Raw genomic sequence first — 17,684 nt, 5'->3', positions numbered from 1 at the left:
TACATTGGTTCATTGTTGGTCGTTGGTTGGTTGATTCTGTTCCTTTTTATTCCCAATCCTCCTGTCTGTTTACGTGTGCAGTAGCAGGAGGCATCTCTCATCCCTGCATGGTCTCTTGTCATGTTCTGATCAGTCCCAAGGCAACTGAATAGGCAGTCACTGCGTCAGCCTCAGCCTCGGCTCTAAGTGCCCCTCCCTTTGACTGAGAGGTGTGGAGCACAGCAAGTGCCCCCCTGCATCCATCCAGCCTCCGACTCCCCTCTTTGACTGAGCACAGTCCAGCAAGAGACACAGGTACTCTATTGTCCACCTGTAAGGATGAATCCACGCATATTATGTGACATTCAATAAGATGTCCCTCTTAAGTGTGAGATGTCATCCTTAAATGTCACCAGTCAGTCATGGCCCTAAAGAGCCATGAGGAAATTGATGTCCACTGGCTACTGCACAGCTGAATGAAGGTTGACTGCACCATTTTTTGTGACATTAAGTGTGTCTCATAGGTCATATATAACCTGCGGTAGGAAGAGAAAGGAGAACATGTGCCCCCTTAAACATCAGTTTAAGAACAATATGTCCTAATTATGGTTATCAATACAAAAGAGGTACTGGAATGGAAGATTGTATTTTTGGTGCAAGCAAATGGAAAGCAATGTTCGAGACAAGACAATCAAAGTGCAGTATAATACAAGATGATGCTCAGATCTATAGTTAATGTTGTCTTTTCCAATCAGACTTTCCCCATAGAGAGATTGGCATATAATAGAACATAATCAAGAATTGCTTATAAAAAGAATTCCCTGGTAATCATCTTCCCTGTACTCCACAATCAGTGTCCCTGTATGGATTGATCTACCCTCCACTAAACACAGACACAATAATGAAACATATTTGTGACACTCAGAAAGAGATATTTAGACAGAGTGTACATACTTCTGCTAAGCAGAGATGTGCCTGCACTGTCAAAAATATTGTACCAGTTTGGTGGCAGGTAGCCTAGCGGTTAAGAGCAGTGACCAAAAGGTTTTTTTAAAGCACCAAAAGGTCACTGGTTCGAATCCCAGAGGTGGCTATGTGAAAAATCTGTCGATGTCCTCTTGAGCAAGGCACTTAACACTCTTTGCTCTTGTGAGTTGCTCTGGATAGGAGCGTCTCCTAAATGATGTAAATGTACTTTTAAAAAATGTTTCAACAATTTGCATAAGCTTTTTGAGTACTTCCAACATGAGGTATTCTTATGTATAATATACTTAACATTTGGTGTTTCACAAGTCCAGCATCTAAAAAATGTCTTAGATCCAACTTAATTTGATCAATTCCAAAGCTGTTATTATCTGTTAGATCTAGTTAATCTTTTTGATTAGTTACTTTCGGTGATTGTGTCTTATTGTTTTAACATTGTTTTATGTTTTTGATTATCAGTCGTTTTAACCCACTTTCGCAGGCATTGTTGAGCATAGTGCTCAATCCACTAGCAGTAGCCTAAGTGGCGGTAGAGCTGCAAGCAGTGTTGAATGTTGCATTTGCCTCTTTCATTAAGGGTGGTGCACATGACATTGTTGATGTTGGGAATGTCTGGTGTCATCTTTGAACGTCAATTTGCCTGACAGCTTTTATATCCGTGTACCATGATCCAGTACCCCTCATAGCACAACAAACTGCTTAATATTAATATAGAAATATAGTTTTCTTTCTTCAAACATGCATATAATATTGTGTAAAAGTATCATTAAAAAAAAAAATGGAATTACCCACAATCCTCTACATGGCAAGTTGTTGCAAGAACTTAGGGAATAGGGTGCCATTTGGGACCCAGCCTGTATCTTCTGTGCTCAGTGCAGGGTCTGGCTCCTCAGACCGGTCCCAATGGGCAATGGCACGTTAAATATATGTGTTACAGTACATGTTTAAATTCAGTGTTTAAATCTGGGATATCTTCTCCAGGTACACTATTTGGGAATGAGGGTCTTAGTGTAGTCTGCCTCTGCAGGTTTCTATGGCAGGTACAGTATGTGTGTCTGGGATACCTTCTGCATTTCCTGAATGTCTATAGCACAGTATGGGTATTACAGTAAATGTAACATTACATGTTTAAATGTCATGTTTAAATCTGAGATAAATACTCCAGTTTGTCTCTCTATGGCATGTACAGTACAGTATGTGTGTTAAAATCGCATCTTTAAATCTGTCCTCTACATGTCCCAATGGCACATACAGTATGTATCAAATGTTTAAATCTGTCCTCTACATGTCCCAATGGCACATACAGTATGTATGAAATGTTCAAATCTGGGATACCTTCTCCAGATCCTCCATGATCAGATCCTGCTCCTTCACGTCGCTCCCAGATGATCGCCCGCCAGACGTCCGCCCAACAACTTCCTCCCGGCCCAGCCCCTTCCTGTTCACCAAAGCCAATCCCGACCCCCCTGAGCCGGGCCCGGTGGGCAGGTGCAGGTTCACTGGTAACACTGCGTTGCCTTGGATACGATGCGAGTAGGTCTTCTGGCGCTCAATGACTGCGGAGCACAGCTGGAAATTAAACGCAGCCTGGAACCCCCGTCGGAAGTTCTCATTGAAGAAGCCGTAGATGATGGGGTTGACGGAGGAGTTGAAGAAGGCCAGCCAATGGGCCAGCGGGTACACGTAGATGTTGATGATGCGGTGCTGGCTCGCCGTCAGGCTGGCGTAGTCGCTCAGCATCATCAGCGTCCACAGCGGCAGCCATGACAGGATGAAGAGCAGCGCCACCACCAACAGCATCTTGATCACCCTCTTCTTCTTCTTCGACTGACGGTGGTTGTCCAGGCTGGGTTTCGTCCCACCGCTGCTGCCACTACCACTGCACCCGCCGGAGGAGGGTACGGCCGTCTTAAAGAGGGTGAATCCGATGCGGGCATACATGATGACAATGAGTGACAATGGGGCTAGGTAGATGTTAGCGAATAGGACGGTGGTGTAGATCTTCCTCATCTCTTGATTGGGCCAGTTCTCACGGCACCAGTAGAAGGGGCGGGTGTTGTTGTAGCCGTCCCCCAGTAGGATAAGGACACGCTGCTCCTTGGTCACCTTGGAAATATTTTCAAAAACTAGATTAACTTCATTTAGATTTACGTTAATATCCTCAATGAGGCAAATTGGCAAACCATACATTTTTTGCAGCAAACTAAACTCTATGTACACTCAAATTGACAGATGGAGTCACAATTTTAAAAAATAGACAGGGATGAAAATGTGTCTGATGCTTACTCTTTACATTGATGTTAAACCTGACATTTTGATGTGTCCCTCTCAAATCCATTGATTAATAAAACCTGACATGCACCAGCATTAGACAGTGTACCTGGAGCATGACCCCTGAGGGACACATTATGGAGATAGCCAGCACCCAGATGATGATGATGATCAGTGTGGAGGTGGAGATTGTCAGCTTCTGCTTGAAGGGGTACACGATGCAACGGAACCTGTCCAAAAGAGAGGTGAGGGGGGAAGTGCATTCTCTGTGAAAAAAATCTCTGTATTGTGAAATTGTCTGTTGTGCTGTGAAATTGCGTTGAAATTGTCTAAACACACATACAAACACACACAATTAATTTAATAAAATTATTGAATCAGTTGAAAGAAACCTCACCTGTCTACAGCTATCGCCACCAGAGTAAAGACTGAAGCTGACACTGATATGCCTTGAACCATCCCACTCAGCTTACACACTAAACTTCCAAAAGGCCAGCCTGTCAAAGGAGACATATTTAGAATATACAAGAACAGGAGATACAGTGAGGGAAAAAAGTATTTGATCCCCTGCTGATTTTGTACATTTGCCCACTGACAAAGAAATTATCAGTCTATCATTTTAATGGTAGGTTTATTTGAACAGTGAGAGACAGAATAACAACAAAAAAATCCAGAAAAACGCATGTCAAAAATGTTATAAATTGATTTGCATTTTAATGAGGGAAATAAGTATTTGACCCCCTCTCAATCAGAACGATTTTTGGCTGCCAGGTGTCTTTTATACAGGTAACGAGCTGAGATTAGGAGCACACTCTTAAAGGGAGTGCTCCTAATCTCAGCTTGTTACCTGTATAAAAGACACCTGTCCACAGAAGCAATCAATCAATCAGATTCTAAACTCTCCACCATGGCCAAGACCAAAGAGCTCTCCAAGGATATCAGGGACAAGATTGTAGACCTACACAAGGCTGGAATGGGCTACAAGACCATCGCCAAGCAGCTTGGTGAGAAGGTGACAACAGTTGGTGCGATTATTCGCAAATGGAAGAAACACAAAAGAACTGTCAATCTCCCTCGGCCTGGGGCTCCATGCAAGATCTCACCTCGTGGAGTTGCAATGATCATGAGAACGGTGAGGAATCAGCCCAGAACTACACGGGAGGATCTTGTCAATGATCTCAAGGCAGCTGGGACCATAGTCACCAAGAAAACAATTGGTAACACACTACACCGTGAAGGACTGAACTCCTGCAGCACCCGCAAGGTCCCCCTGCTCAAGAAAGCACATATACAGGGCCGTCTGAAGTTTGCCAATGAACATCTGAATGATTCAGAGGAGAACTGGGTGAAAGTGTTGTGGTCAGATGAGACCAAAATCGAGCTCTTTGGCATCAACTCAACTTGCCGTGTTTGGAGGAGGTGGAAGGCTGCCTATGACCCTAAGATCACCATCCCCACCGTCAAACATGGAGGTGGAAACATTATGCTTTGGGGATGTTTTTCTGCTAAGGGGACAGGATAACTTCACCGCATCAAAGGGACGATGGACGGGGCATGTACCGTCAAATCTTGGGTGAGAACCTCCTTCCCTCAGCCAGGGCATTGAAAATGGGTCGTGGATGGGTATTCCAGCATGACAATGACCCAAAACACACGGCTAAGGCAACAAAGGAGTGGCTCAAGAAGAAGCACATTAAGGTCCTGGAGTGGCCTAGCCAGTCTCCAGACCTTAATCCCATAGAAAATCTGTGGAAGGAGCTGAAGGTTCGAGTTGCCAAACGTCAGCCTCGAAACCTTAATGACTTGGAGAAGATCTGCAAAGAGGAGTGGGACAAAATCCCTCCTGATATGTGTGCAAACCTGGTGGCCAACTACATTAAACGTCTGACCTCTGTGATTGCCAACAAGGCTTTTGCCACCAAGTACTAAGTCATGTTTTGCAGAGGGGTCAAATACTTATTTCCCTCATTTAAATGCAAATCAATTTCTAACATTTTTGACATGCGTTTTTCTGGATTTTGTTGTTGTTATTCTGTCTCTCACTGTTCAAATAAACCTACCATTAAAATTATAGACTGATCATGTCTTTGTCAGTGGGCAAACGTACAAAATCAGCAGGGGATCAAATACTTTTTTCCCTCACTGTATCTGGGACAAATAATGAGTCATGTGAAGTGGATTCTGAGGTTGAATCTCTTTTCAAATACAATGTTATTTGTCAGATGCGCTGAATACAACAAGTGTAGCATTTACTGTGAAATGCTTACTTACAAGCCCCTTTCCCAACAATGCAGTTAAAAAGTAGAAAATTGACAAATAGATAAAAAGAAAATAGAAGTAACACTATAAAATAACACAATAAAATATAAATAACGAGGCTATATACAGGTTATATACAAGGAGTACCGGTACTGAGTCAGTGTACTGGGGTATGTGGTAGTTGGGGTGATTGATTGAGGTAATATGTACATGTAGGTTTGGTTAGGTTAGGTGATTGATTAATTGAAGTACTATGTCCATGTACAGTTGAAGTCGGAAGTTTACATATACTTAGGTTGGAGTCATTAAAACTCGTTTTTCAACCACTCCACAAATGTCTTGTTAACAAACTATAGTTTTGGCAAGTCGGTTAGGACATCTACCTTGTGCATGACACAAGTAATTTTGTTTACAGACAAATTATTTCACTTATAATTCACTGTATCACAATTCCAGTGGGTCAAAAGTTTGCATTCACTAAGCTGACTGTGCCTTTAAACAGCTTGGAAAATTCCAGAAAATGATGTATTTGCTTTGCATTTGGCAAACTGTATAGGCTAATTGACATAATTTGAGTCAATTGGAGGTGTACTTGTGGATGTATTTCAAGGCCTACCTTCAAACTCAGTGCCTCTTTGCTTGACATCATGGGGAAATCAAAAGAAATCAGCTAAGACCTCAGAAAAAATATTGTAGACCTCCACAAGTCTGGTTCATCCTTGGGAGCAATATCCAAACGCCTGAAGGTACCACGTTCATCTGTACAAACAATAGTACGCAAGTATAAACACCATGGAACCACGCAGCCATCATACCGCTCAGGAAGGAGACGCGTTCTGTCTCCTAGAGATGAACGTACTTTGGATGCGAAAAGTGCAAATCAATCCCAGAACAACAGCAAAGGACCTTGTGAAAATGCTGGAGGAAACAGATACAAAAGTATCTATATCTACAGTAAAACGAGTCCTATATCGACATAACCTGAAAGGCCGCTCAGCAAGGAAGAAGCCACTGCTCCAAAACCGCCATAAAAAAGCCTGACCACGGTTTGCAACTGCACATGGGGACAAAGATCGTACTTTTTGGAGAAATTTCCTCTGGTCTGATTAAACAAAAATAGAACTGTTTGGCCATAATGACCATCGTTATGTTTGGAGGAAAAAGGGGGATGCTTGCAAGCCAAAGAACACCATCCCAACCGTGAAGCACGGGGGTGGCAGCATCAGTGCTTTGCTGCAGGAGGGACTGGTGCACTTCACAAAATAGATGGCATCATGAGGAAGGAAAATTATGTGGATATATTGAAGCAACATCTCAAGACATCAGTCAGGAATTTAAAGCTTGGTCGCAAATGGGTCTTCCAAATGGACAATGACCCCAAGCATACTTCCAAAGTTGTGGCAAAATGGCTTAAGGACAACAAAGTCAAGGTAATGGAGTGGCCATCACAAAGCCCTGACCTCAATCCTATAGAACATTTGTGGGCAGAACTGAAAAAGCATGTGTGAGCAAGGAGGCCTACAAACCTGACTCAGTTACACCAGCTCTGTCAGGAGGAATGGGCCAAAATTCACCCATCTTATTGTGGGAAGCTTGCGGAAGGCTACCTGAAATGTTTTGACCCAAGTTAAACAATTTAAAGGCAATGCTACCAAATACTAATTGAGTGTATGTAAACTTCTGACCCAAGAAATAAAAGTTGAAATAAATCATTCTCTCTACTATTATTCTGACATTTCACATTCTTAAAATAAAGTGGTGATTCTAACTGGCCTAAGACAGTGAGTTTTTACTAGGATTAAATGTCAGGAATTGTGAAAAATGGAATTTAAATGTATTTAGCTAAGGTGTATGTAAACTTCCGACTTCAACTGTATATTTGCCCAACGTCTATTACACAGTTTCCAATCACTCTGCTTGTCTTTCCAAGTATTCCCTTGCTCAGTCCATATACATTTTTGTCAATGCTTATGAAACTGCATGATATATACCTTTTTCATAAGATTTTTATTTTGTTCATCTATAATTTTCGTAGCTGTTACCACCACAAACAGATGCTGCCACTAAGATCGCACTCAGCAAGCTGTATAAGGCCATAAGCAAACATCAAAATGCTCACCCAAATGCGGCATTCCTAGTGGCCAGGGATTTTAATGCAGGGAAACTGAAATTCGTTTTACCTAATTTCTACCAGCAAGTCTCCTGTGCAACTAGAGGCGAAAAAACTCTAGATCACCTCAACTCTACACACAGAGACGCATACAAACCTCTCCCTTGCCCTCCATTTGGCAAATCTGACCAATACTCCATCCTCTTAATTCCTGCTTACAAGCAAAAACTCAAACAGGAAGTACCAGTGACGCGTTCAATACGGAAGTGGTCCGATGTTTCGCTGGCACAGATTGTAATATGCTCTGGGATTCATTCGATGGCATTGAGGAGTTTACCATATCAGTCACCGACTTCATTAATAAGTGCATCGACGACATAGTCCCCACATTGACCGTACATACAAATCCTAACCAGAAGCCATGGATTACAGGCAACATCCACACTGAGCAATGCTAGAGCTTCCACTTTCAAGGAGCAGGACACAAATCTGGACACTTATAATAAATCATCCTATGCCCTCCAACGAACCATCGAAAAGGCAAAACATCAATACAGGACTAAAATCTAATCCTACTCTGATGCTCGTCTGATGTGGCAGGGCTTGCAAACTATCATAGATTACAAAGGGAAACCCAGCCGCGTCCCGCCCAGTGACACGAGCCTACCAGAGGAGCTAAATGCCTCTATGCTCGCTACACTGAACCATGCATGAGAGCAACAGCTTGTAACGCTCTCGGTTCGACAGACGCTGGGAGATGGGAAGCAAGTACAGGATGATGATTTAATAAATAAAAGACATGGGAAAAAACACACACAGCGTCTGGACAGGGGAAACGAAACAACATCAATGCTGACACGGGGATCAAACAGAGGAACAGACAGATAAAGGAAGGGCAATCAACAAAGTGAAGGAGTCCAGGTGAGTCCAATGAGCGCTGATGCGCGTAATGATGGTAACAGGTGTGCGTAATGATGGGCAGCCATCGAGTGCCAGGGAGTGGGAGCGAGAGCAGGCTTGACACAGCTGTTCCGGACGACTGTGGGATCACGCTCTCCGTAGCCGATGTGTGTAAAACCATTAAACAGGTTAACATTCACAAGGCCGCAGGGCCAGACGGATTAGCAGGACGCGTAATCACTGACATTTTCAACCTTTCCCTGACCCAGTCGATAATACCCACAGGTCTCAAGCAGACCACCAAAGTACCTGTGCCCAAGAACGTCAAGGTAACCTGTCTAAATGACTATTGCCCGTAGCACTCACATCTGTAGCCATGAAATTCTTTGAAAAGCTGGCCATGGCTCACATCAACACCATCATCCCAGACATCCTGGACGCACTCCAATTCACATACAGCCCTATCAGATTCACAGATGACACAATCTCTAGCTTTTCAGCGACATGGCTGGTTTTCCCTTTATAATCTGTGAATGTCTGGAGTCCCTGCCACATACGTCTCGTGTATGAGCTGTTGAATTGCGATTCCACTTTGTCTCTGTATTGACGTTCTGCCTGTTTGATTGCCTTACGGAGGGCATAGCTGGACTGTTTGTACTCGTCCATGTTCCTAGTCACCTTGCCGTCTTTAAATGCAGTGGTTCACGCTCTTTCTTTTGCGAGAATGCTGCCATCTATCCACGGTTTTGGGTTTGGATAAATTCTAATTGTCCCAGTGGGAACAACATCCTCTATGTACTTGCTGTTGAACTCAGTCACAGAGTCAGTGTATACGTCAATGTTATTCTCAGAGGTAACCCGGAACATACAGTGGGGAAAAAAAGTATTTAGTCAGCCACCAATTGTGCAAGTTCTCCCACTTAAAAAGATGAGAGAGGCCTGTAATTTTAATCATAGGTACACGTCAACTATGACAGACAAAATGAGGGAAAAAAATCCAGAAAATCACATTGTAGGATTTTTAATGAATTTATTTGCAAATTATGGTGGAAAATAAGTATTTGGTCAATAACAAAAGTTTCTCAATACTTTGTTATATACCCTTTGTTGGCAATGACACAGGTCAAACGTTTTCTGTAAGTCTTCACAAGGTTTTCACACACTGTTGCTGGTATTTTGGCCCATTCCTCCATGCAGATCTCCTCTAGAGCAGTGATGTTTTGGGGCTGTCGCTGGGCAACACAGACTTTCAACTCCCTCCAAAGATTTTCTATGGGGTTGAGATCTGGAGACTGGCTAGGCCACTCCAGGACCTTGAAATGCTTCTTACGAAGCCACTGCTTCGTTGCCCGGGCGGTGTGTTTGGGATCATTGTCATGCTGAAAGACCCAGCCACATTTCATCTTCAATGCCCTTGCTGATGGAAGGAGGTTTTCACTCAAAATCTCACGATACATGGCCCCACTCATTCTTTCCTTTACATGGATCAGTCATCCTGGTCCCTTTGCAGAAAAACAGCCCCAAAGCATGATGTTTCCACCCCCATGCTTCACAGTAGGTATGGTGTTCTTTGGATGCAACTCAGCATTCTTTGTCCTCCAAACACGACGAGTTGAGTTTTTACCAAAAAGTTATATTTTTGGTTTCATCTGACCATATGACATTCTCCCAATCCTCTTCTGGATCATCCAAATGCACTCTAGCAAACTTCAGACGGGCCTGGACATGTACTGGCTTAAGCAGGGGGACACGTCTGGCACTGCAGGATTTGAGTCCCTGGCGGCGTAGTGTGTTACTGATGGTAGGCTTTGTTACTTTGGTCCCACCTCTCTGCAGGTCATTCACTAGGTCCCCCCGTGTGGTTCTGGGATTTTTGCTCAACATTCTTGTGATCTTTTTGACCCCACAGGGTGAGATCTTGCGTGGAGCCCCAGATCGAGGGAGATTATCAGTGGTCTTGTATGTCTTCCATTTCCTAATAATTGCTCCCACAGTTGATTTCTTCAAACCAAGCTGCTTACCTATTGCAGATTCAGTCTTCCCAGCCTGGTGCAGGTCTACAATTTTGTTTCTGGTGTCCTTTGACAGCTCTTTGGTCTTGGCCATAGTGGAGTTTGGAGTGTGACTGTTTGAGGTTGTGGACAGGTGTCTTTTATGCTGATAACAAGTTCAAACAGGTGCCATTAATAGATGTAACGAGTGGAGGACAGAGGAGCCTCTTAAAGAAGAAGTTACAGGTCTGTGAGAGCCAGAAATCTTGCTTGTTTGTAGGTGACCAAATACTTATTTTCCACCATAATTTGCAAATAAATTCATAAAAAATCCTACAATGTGATTTTCTGGAAAAGAAAATCTCAATTTGTCTGTCATAGTTGACGTGTACCTATGATGAAAATTACAGGCCTCTCTCATCTTTTTAAGTGGGAGAACTTGCACAATTGGTGGCTGACTAAATACTTTTTTCCCCCACTGTATCCCAGTCCGCGTGATCAAAACAATACTGAAGCATAGATTCCAATTGGTCAGACCAACGTTGAACAGCCCTTACCAAGTGTACTTCCTGTTTAAGTTTCTGCCTATAGGAAGGGAGGAGCAGAATGGAGGCGTGATCTGATTTGCTGAAAGTATTCACAGATAACACAATCTCTATTGCACTCCACACTTCCCTTTCCCACCTGGACAAAAGGAATGCCTACGTGAGAATGCTGTTCATTGACTACAGCTCAGCGTTCAACACCATAGTGCCCTCCAAGCTCATCACTAAAGTAAGGACCCTGGGATTAAACACCTCCCTCTGCAATTGGATACTGGACCCTCTGACGGGCCGCCTACAGGTGGTGAGGGTAGGCAACAATACATCCTCCACGCTGACCCTCAATACGGGTGCCCCTCAGGGGTGGGTGCTTAGCCCCCTCCTGTACTCACCCACAACTGTGAGGCTGCACACGACTCCAATACCATCATTAAGTTTGCTGATGACACGACGGTGGTAGGCCTGATCACCAACGACGATGAGACAGCCTACAGGGAGGTCAGAGACCTGTCAATGTGGTGCCAGGACAACAACCTCTCCCTCAACGTCAGCAAGACAAAGGAGCTGATCGTGGACTACAGGAAACGGAGGGCCGAGCACACCCCATTCATGACAATGCCTTTTTCCCCCTCAGGAGGCTGAAAAGATTTGGCATGGGCCCTCAGATCCTCAAAAAGTTCTAAAGCTGCACCATCAAGAGCATCTTGACTGGCTACATCACCGCTTGGTATGGCAACTGCTCTGCATCTGACTGCAAGGCGCTACAGAGGGTAATGGGTACGGCCCAGCTCCCTGCCATCCATTACCTCTATACCAGGCGGTGTCAGAGGAAGGGACAAAAAATAGTCAAAGACTATAGCCACCCAAGTCACAGTCTGTTCTCTCTGCTTAATCATTTTTAAAAACACTTCTGGAAAGGGGATACCTAGTCAGTTGACCAACTCAATGCACTATACATTTTATATTTCTAAGACACTTACATTTTATACCTTTAAAACCATTGTTTTAAGTGTTTTATTTCGGGACCACAGTGTTAATGCTGTTCTTAACAGACCGCGTACAGCTGGATTTTACCGTCTCCTGTAGCTAAGTGTAAGCATTTCAGACTCCTCTGTTTTGGAGTTGGATCTAGAGGTCTGTCAGAGTGACTATCGGATTCTTGGTCACCTCCCTGACCAAGGCCCTTCTCCCCCGATTGCTCAGTTTGGCCGGGCAGCCAACTCTGTGAAGAGTCTTGGTGTTTCCAAACTTCTTCCATTTAAAGATTGATGGAGGCCACTGTGTTATTGGGGACCTTCAATACTGCAGAAATGTTTTGGTAACCTTCCCCAGATCTGTCCCTTGACACAATCCTGTCTCGGAGCTCTACGGACCATTCCTTCGACCTCATGGCTTGGTGTTTACTCTGACATGCACTGTCAACTGTGGGACCTTACATAGACAGGTGTGTGCCTTTCCAAATCATGTCCAATCAATTGAATTTACCACAGGTGGACTCCAATCAAGTTGTAGAAACATCTCAAGGATGATCAATGGAAACAGGATGCACCTGAGCTCAATTTCGAGTCTCATAGCAAAGGGTATGAATACTTAAGGTATTTCTCTTTCAGTTTTTTTTATAAATTTGCTAAAATTTCAAAAAACCTGTTTCCGCTTTGTCATTATGGGGTATTGTGTGTAGATTGATGAGGATTTTTTTTTATTCCATTTTAGAGTAAGGCTGTAACACAGGGTTATTCAATTCCGGTCCTGGAGGGCCGAAACACTTCTGTTTTTTATTTCTACCTGGTAGTTAATTGCACTCACCTGGTGTCCCAGGTCTGAATTAGCCCCTGATTAGAAGGAGAGGATGAAAAACAGAGGTGTTTCGGCCCTCCAGGACCGGAATTGAAGAACCCTGCTGTAACATAACAAAATGTGGAAAAAGTCAAGGGGTCTGAATACTTTCCGAATGCACTGTATAAGTTATCAGACCCGTACTGAGTGATTGCTAACACTGGAGATCACTTCAGTTAGGTTAATTTGCCTTTAGATTTTATGCCTCTCGTGGAATGATCTCCAAAAGTCCTTACATTTTGTGGATTTGGTGCCTCTAGGCCAGGGCTCTTCAACCCTGTTCCTGGAGAGCTATCGTCCTGTAGGTTTTCACTCCAACCCTAATCTAGCGCACCTGATACTAATAATTAGCTAGTTGATAAGCTGAAACAGGTTAGTTGCAACTGGGGTTGGAGCAAAAACTACAGGGGGATAGCTCTCCAGGAACAGGGTTGGACAGCCCTGCTCTAGGTAATTCAGGCGGATGCCTTTTTTCTGAAAAATGTGTTTGTTTCATATGATTGTGTTTTGTTTTTCGTGTTTGCTTTCCATGTATTGTGTAAATTATGTGTATACAGTGGGGAAAAAAAGTATTTAGTCAGCCACCAATTGTGCAAGTTCTCCCACTTAAAAAGATGAGAGAGGCCTGTAATTTTCATCATAGGTACACGTCAACTATGACAGACAAAATGAGAAAAGATATCCAGAAAATCAAATTGTAGGATTTGTAATGAATTTATTTGCAAATTATGGTGGAAAATAAGTATTTGGTCAATAACAAAAGTTTCTCAATAATTTGTTATATACCCTTTGTTGGCAATGACACAGGTCAAACGTTTTCTGTAAGTCTTCACAAGGTTTTCACACACTGTTGCTGGTATTTTGGCCCATTCCTCCATGCAGATCTCCTCTAGAGCAGTTATGTTTTGGGGCTGTCGCTGGGCAACACGGAATTTCAACTCCCTCCAAAGATTTTCTATGGGGTTGAGATCTGGAGACTGGCTAGGCCACTCCAGGACCTTGAAATGCTTCTTACGAAGCCACTCCTTCATTGCCCGGGCGGTGTGTTTTGGATCATTGTCATGCTGAAAGACCCAGCCACGTTTCATCTTCAATGCCCTTGCTGATGGAAGGAGGTTTTCACTCAAAATCTCACGATACATGGCCCCATTCTTTCCTTTACATGGATCAGTCGTCCTGGTCCCTTTGCAGAAAAACAGCCCCAAAGCATGATGTTTCCACCCCCATGCTTCATAGTAGGTATGGTGTTCTTTGGATGCAATTCAGCATTCTTTGTCCTCCAAACACGACGAGTTGAGTTTTTACCAAAAAGTTATATTTTGGTTTCATCTGACCATATGACATTCTCCCAATCCTCTTCTGGATCATCCAAATGCACTCTAGCAAACTTCAGACGGGCCTGGACATGTACTGGCTTAAGCAGGGGCACACGTCTGGCACAGCAGGATTTCAGTCCCTGGCGGCGTAGTGTATTACTGATGATAGGCTTTGTTACTTTGGTCCCAGCTCTCTGCAGGTCATTCACTAGGTCCCCCCGTGTGGTTCTGGGATTTTTGCTTGTGATCATTTTGATCCCACGGGGTGAGATATTGCGTGGAGCCCCAGATCGAGGGAGATTATCAGTGGTCTTGTATGTCTTCCATTTCCTAATAATTGCTCCCACAGTTGATTTCTTCAAACCAAGCTGCTTACCTATTGCAGATTCAGTCTTCCCAGCCTGGTGCAGGTCTACAATTTTGTTTCTGGTGTCCTTTGACAGCTCTTTGGTCTTGGCCATAGTGGAGTTTGGAGTGTGACTGTTTGAGGTTGTGGACAGGTGTCTTTTATACTGATAACAAGTTCAAACAGGTGCCATTAATACAGGTAACGAGTGGAGGACAGAGGAGCCTCTTAAAGAAGAAGTTACAGGTCTGTGAGAGCCAGAAATCTTGCTTGTTTGTAGGTGACCAAATACTTATTTTCCACCACATCACTGCTCTAGAGGAGATCTGCATGGAGGAATGGGCCAAAATACCAGCAACAGTGTGTGAAAACCTTGTGAAGACTTACAGAAAACGTTTGACCTGTGTCATTGCCAACAAAGGGTATATAACAAAGTATTGAGAAACTTTTGTTATTGACCAAATACTTATTTTCCACCATAATTTGCAAATAAATTCATTAAAAATCCTACAATGTGATTTTCTGGATTTTTTTTCCTCAATTCGTCTGTCATATTTGACGTGTACCTATGTTGAAAATTACAGGCTTCTCTCATCTTTTTAAGTGGGAGAACTTTCACAATTGGTGGCTGACTAAATACTTTTTCCCCCCAATGTATATACACTGAACAAAAATATAAATGCAACATGCAACAATTTCAAAGATTTTACTGAGTTACAGTTCATATGAAGAAATCAGTCAATTGAAATAAATTAATTGGGCCCTAATCTGTTGGTCACAGATACCCTAAAATAAATGGGCCTCACAATGGGCCTCAGGATCTCGTCACGGTATTTCTGTGCATTCAAATTGCCATCCATAAAATGCAATTGTGTTCATTGTCCGTAGCTTTTTCCTGCCCATAGCATAACCCCACTGCCACCATGGAGCACTCGGTTCACAACGTTGACATCAACAAAGCACTCGCCCACATGACGCCATACACGTGGTCTGCGGTTGTTGGATGTACTGCCAAATTCTCTAAAACAATGTTGATAGAAAAATTGTCTGGTAGCAGCTCTGGTGGACATTCCTGCAGTCAACATGCCAATTGCACACTCCATCAAAACTTGAGACACCTGTGGCATTGTGTTGTGTGACAAAACGGCACATTTTAGAGTGGACTTGTATTGTCCCCAGCACAAGGTGCACCTGTGTAACAATCATGCTGTTTCATCAGCTTCTTGATATGCCACACCTGTCAAGTGGATGGATTATCTTGGCAAAGGAGAAATGCTCACTAACAGGGAGGTAAACAAATTTGTGCACATAATTTGAGAGAAACAAGCTTTTTGTGCGTAAAGAACATTTCTGGGATCTTTTAATTCAGCTCATGAAACATGGGACCAACATTTTACAAGTAGCATCTATATATATATATATTTTCTTTTTTTACTTTTCAAATTTTTATATATATAATTTTAGTCATTTAGCAGACGCTCTTATCCAGAGCGACTTACAGTTAGTGAGTGCATACATAATTTTTTTATTTTTCATACTGGCCCCCCATGGGAATCGAACCCACAACCCTGGCATTTCAAATGCCATGCTCTACCAACTGAGCTACAAACATTTGATCCAAAATGCTGAAGTATAGAGCCAAATCAAAAGTTCTAGCTTCACTGTCCAAATAAATACATATGGGAGTGTTTATGTTGAAGTTACATTCAACTATCTTTCATATTATTAAATAAAATTCAGAGGTCAGACCAGTATTTTGTGGTAGGGAGACATGAGTGCATACATACATTTTTTTTTTTCACACTGGCCCCCCGTGGGAATCGAACCCACAACCCTGGCGTTTCAAATGCCATGCTCTACCAACTGAGCTACATATTTTTGTTCTGTGTAGATAATAATGATATTCTATAATTGTTGTTTGTTGATGTGTTGTTTATTGATGTGTTTGACAGGTTGTCATTGTAAATAAGAATTTGTTCTTAATTGACTTACCTGTATAAATAAAGGTAACATTACATTTTTTTAAATAATAAAGCTAGGGTTAGGGTTGTGGTTGAGGGTTAGGGTTGAGCCGGAGTGTGGACATGAAGCTTGGGTTGGGGTTGTGCTTGAGGCTAGGGTTAGGTTAAGAGGCCTTTGGCTACTAACCTGTTATGATGTTGTCCACCAGGGTAGTTGGCATGCAGAAGATGCCCACCAGTAGGTCACTGATGGCCAGGTTGAGTATAAAGAGGTTGGTGACGGTCCTCATGTTCTTGCTCCGCAGCACAATGAAACAGACAACACCATTCCCCACCATGCACACCAGGAAGATGAGCAGGTAAGACACAATGAAGACTACCGCCACCGATGGCTTGTGGAGGTAGAGGTCCACGTAGGTGATGTTCTGTTGGGAGTAGGGGTATGGGGGATACTGGAGGTCCCTGGACGAGTTGAAGAAAGTGGTGTTCCAGTCTTCTGAGCTGATGGAGCTGATGGGATCCAGAGTCTGCTTCATGGTGGAATCTGAGGACAGAAAGAGAGAGAGCGAGAGAGAGAGAGAGAGAGGAGAGACGGTAGTTTTAGTTTGTGGGTTTCTTTGTGCTGTTCAGATAGTGAAATGATTTGTTACATCTGGTTGAGATGGTGTGTTACCTTCTGTTTTTTTCTTTTTTTTTCTACTTTAAAAGCCATCTTTCTATGGTGGGGTGAAACGTTGAAGGCACTTTCCATTGACATACAGTGCACCTTTGTCACGCCCTGGCCGTGAGAGGCCTGTTGTCTTTAGTTGGTTTGGTCAGGGCGTGAGTTTCTATGTTATATATTCTATGTTTACGTTCTAGTTAGTCTATTTCTATGTTTCAGTTCTAGGTTGTGTGTCTATGTTTGGCCGGGTGTGATTCCCAATCAGAGACAGCTGTCGCTCGTTGTCTCTGATTGGGGATAATACTTAAGTAGCCTGTTTGCCTACCTTAGTTGTGGGATCTTGTTCCGTGTTAGGCTTGTATGTGTATAGCCTGAGGACTTCACGTTACGTTGTTTCTTGTTTTGTTTATTGAGTTTAATAAACATGTACGCTTTTCACGCTGCACCTTGGTCTGACCCGTCTCTCAACGTTCGTGACAACCTTATGTGAATAATCTTCTAAAATGTGTACGTACTGTGTGTGTG

The 17,684-nt window shown here is 43.1% G+C and overlaps 1 protein-coding gene across 1 annotated transcript; it reads right to left on the bottom strand.

Moving 5' to 3' along the window:
* Window positions 1-497: 497 nt before the first annotated feature.
* Window positions 498-17,031, bottom strand: LOC311127827 (neuropeptide FF receptor 2-like; the record flags this gene model as incomplete). The annotated part of the gene is made up of 5 exons (XM_084159709.1): window positions 498-515; window positions 2,299-3,069; window positions 3,344-3,464; window positions 3,632-3,731; window positions 16,683-17,031. 5 exons carry the CDS (start codon window positions 17,029-17,031, stop codon window positions 498-500), a joined length of 1,359 nt encoding a protein of 452 aa, XP_084015835.1.
* Window positions 17,032-17,684: the final 653 nt, after the last annotated feature.

Source organism: Coregonus lavaretus (genome assembly GCF_964263955.1).
Source record: "Coregonus lavaretus genome assembly, chromosome: 4".
NCBI classification, from domain to species: Eukaryota; Metazoa; Chordata; class Actinopteri; order Salmoniformes; family Salmonidae; genus Coregonus; species Coregonus lavaretus.
This window is presented reverse-complemented; position numbering and strand designations above follow the sequence as displayed.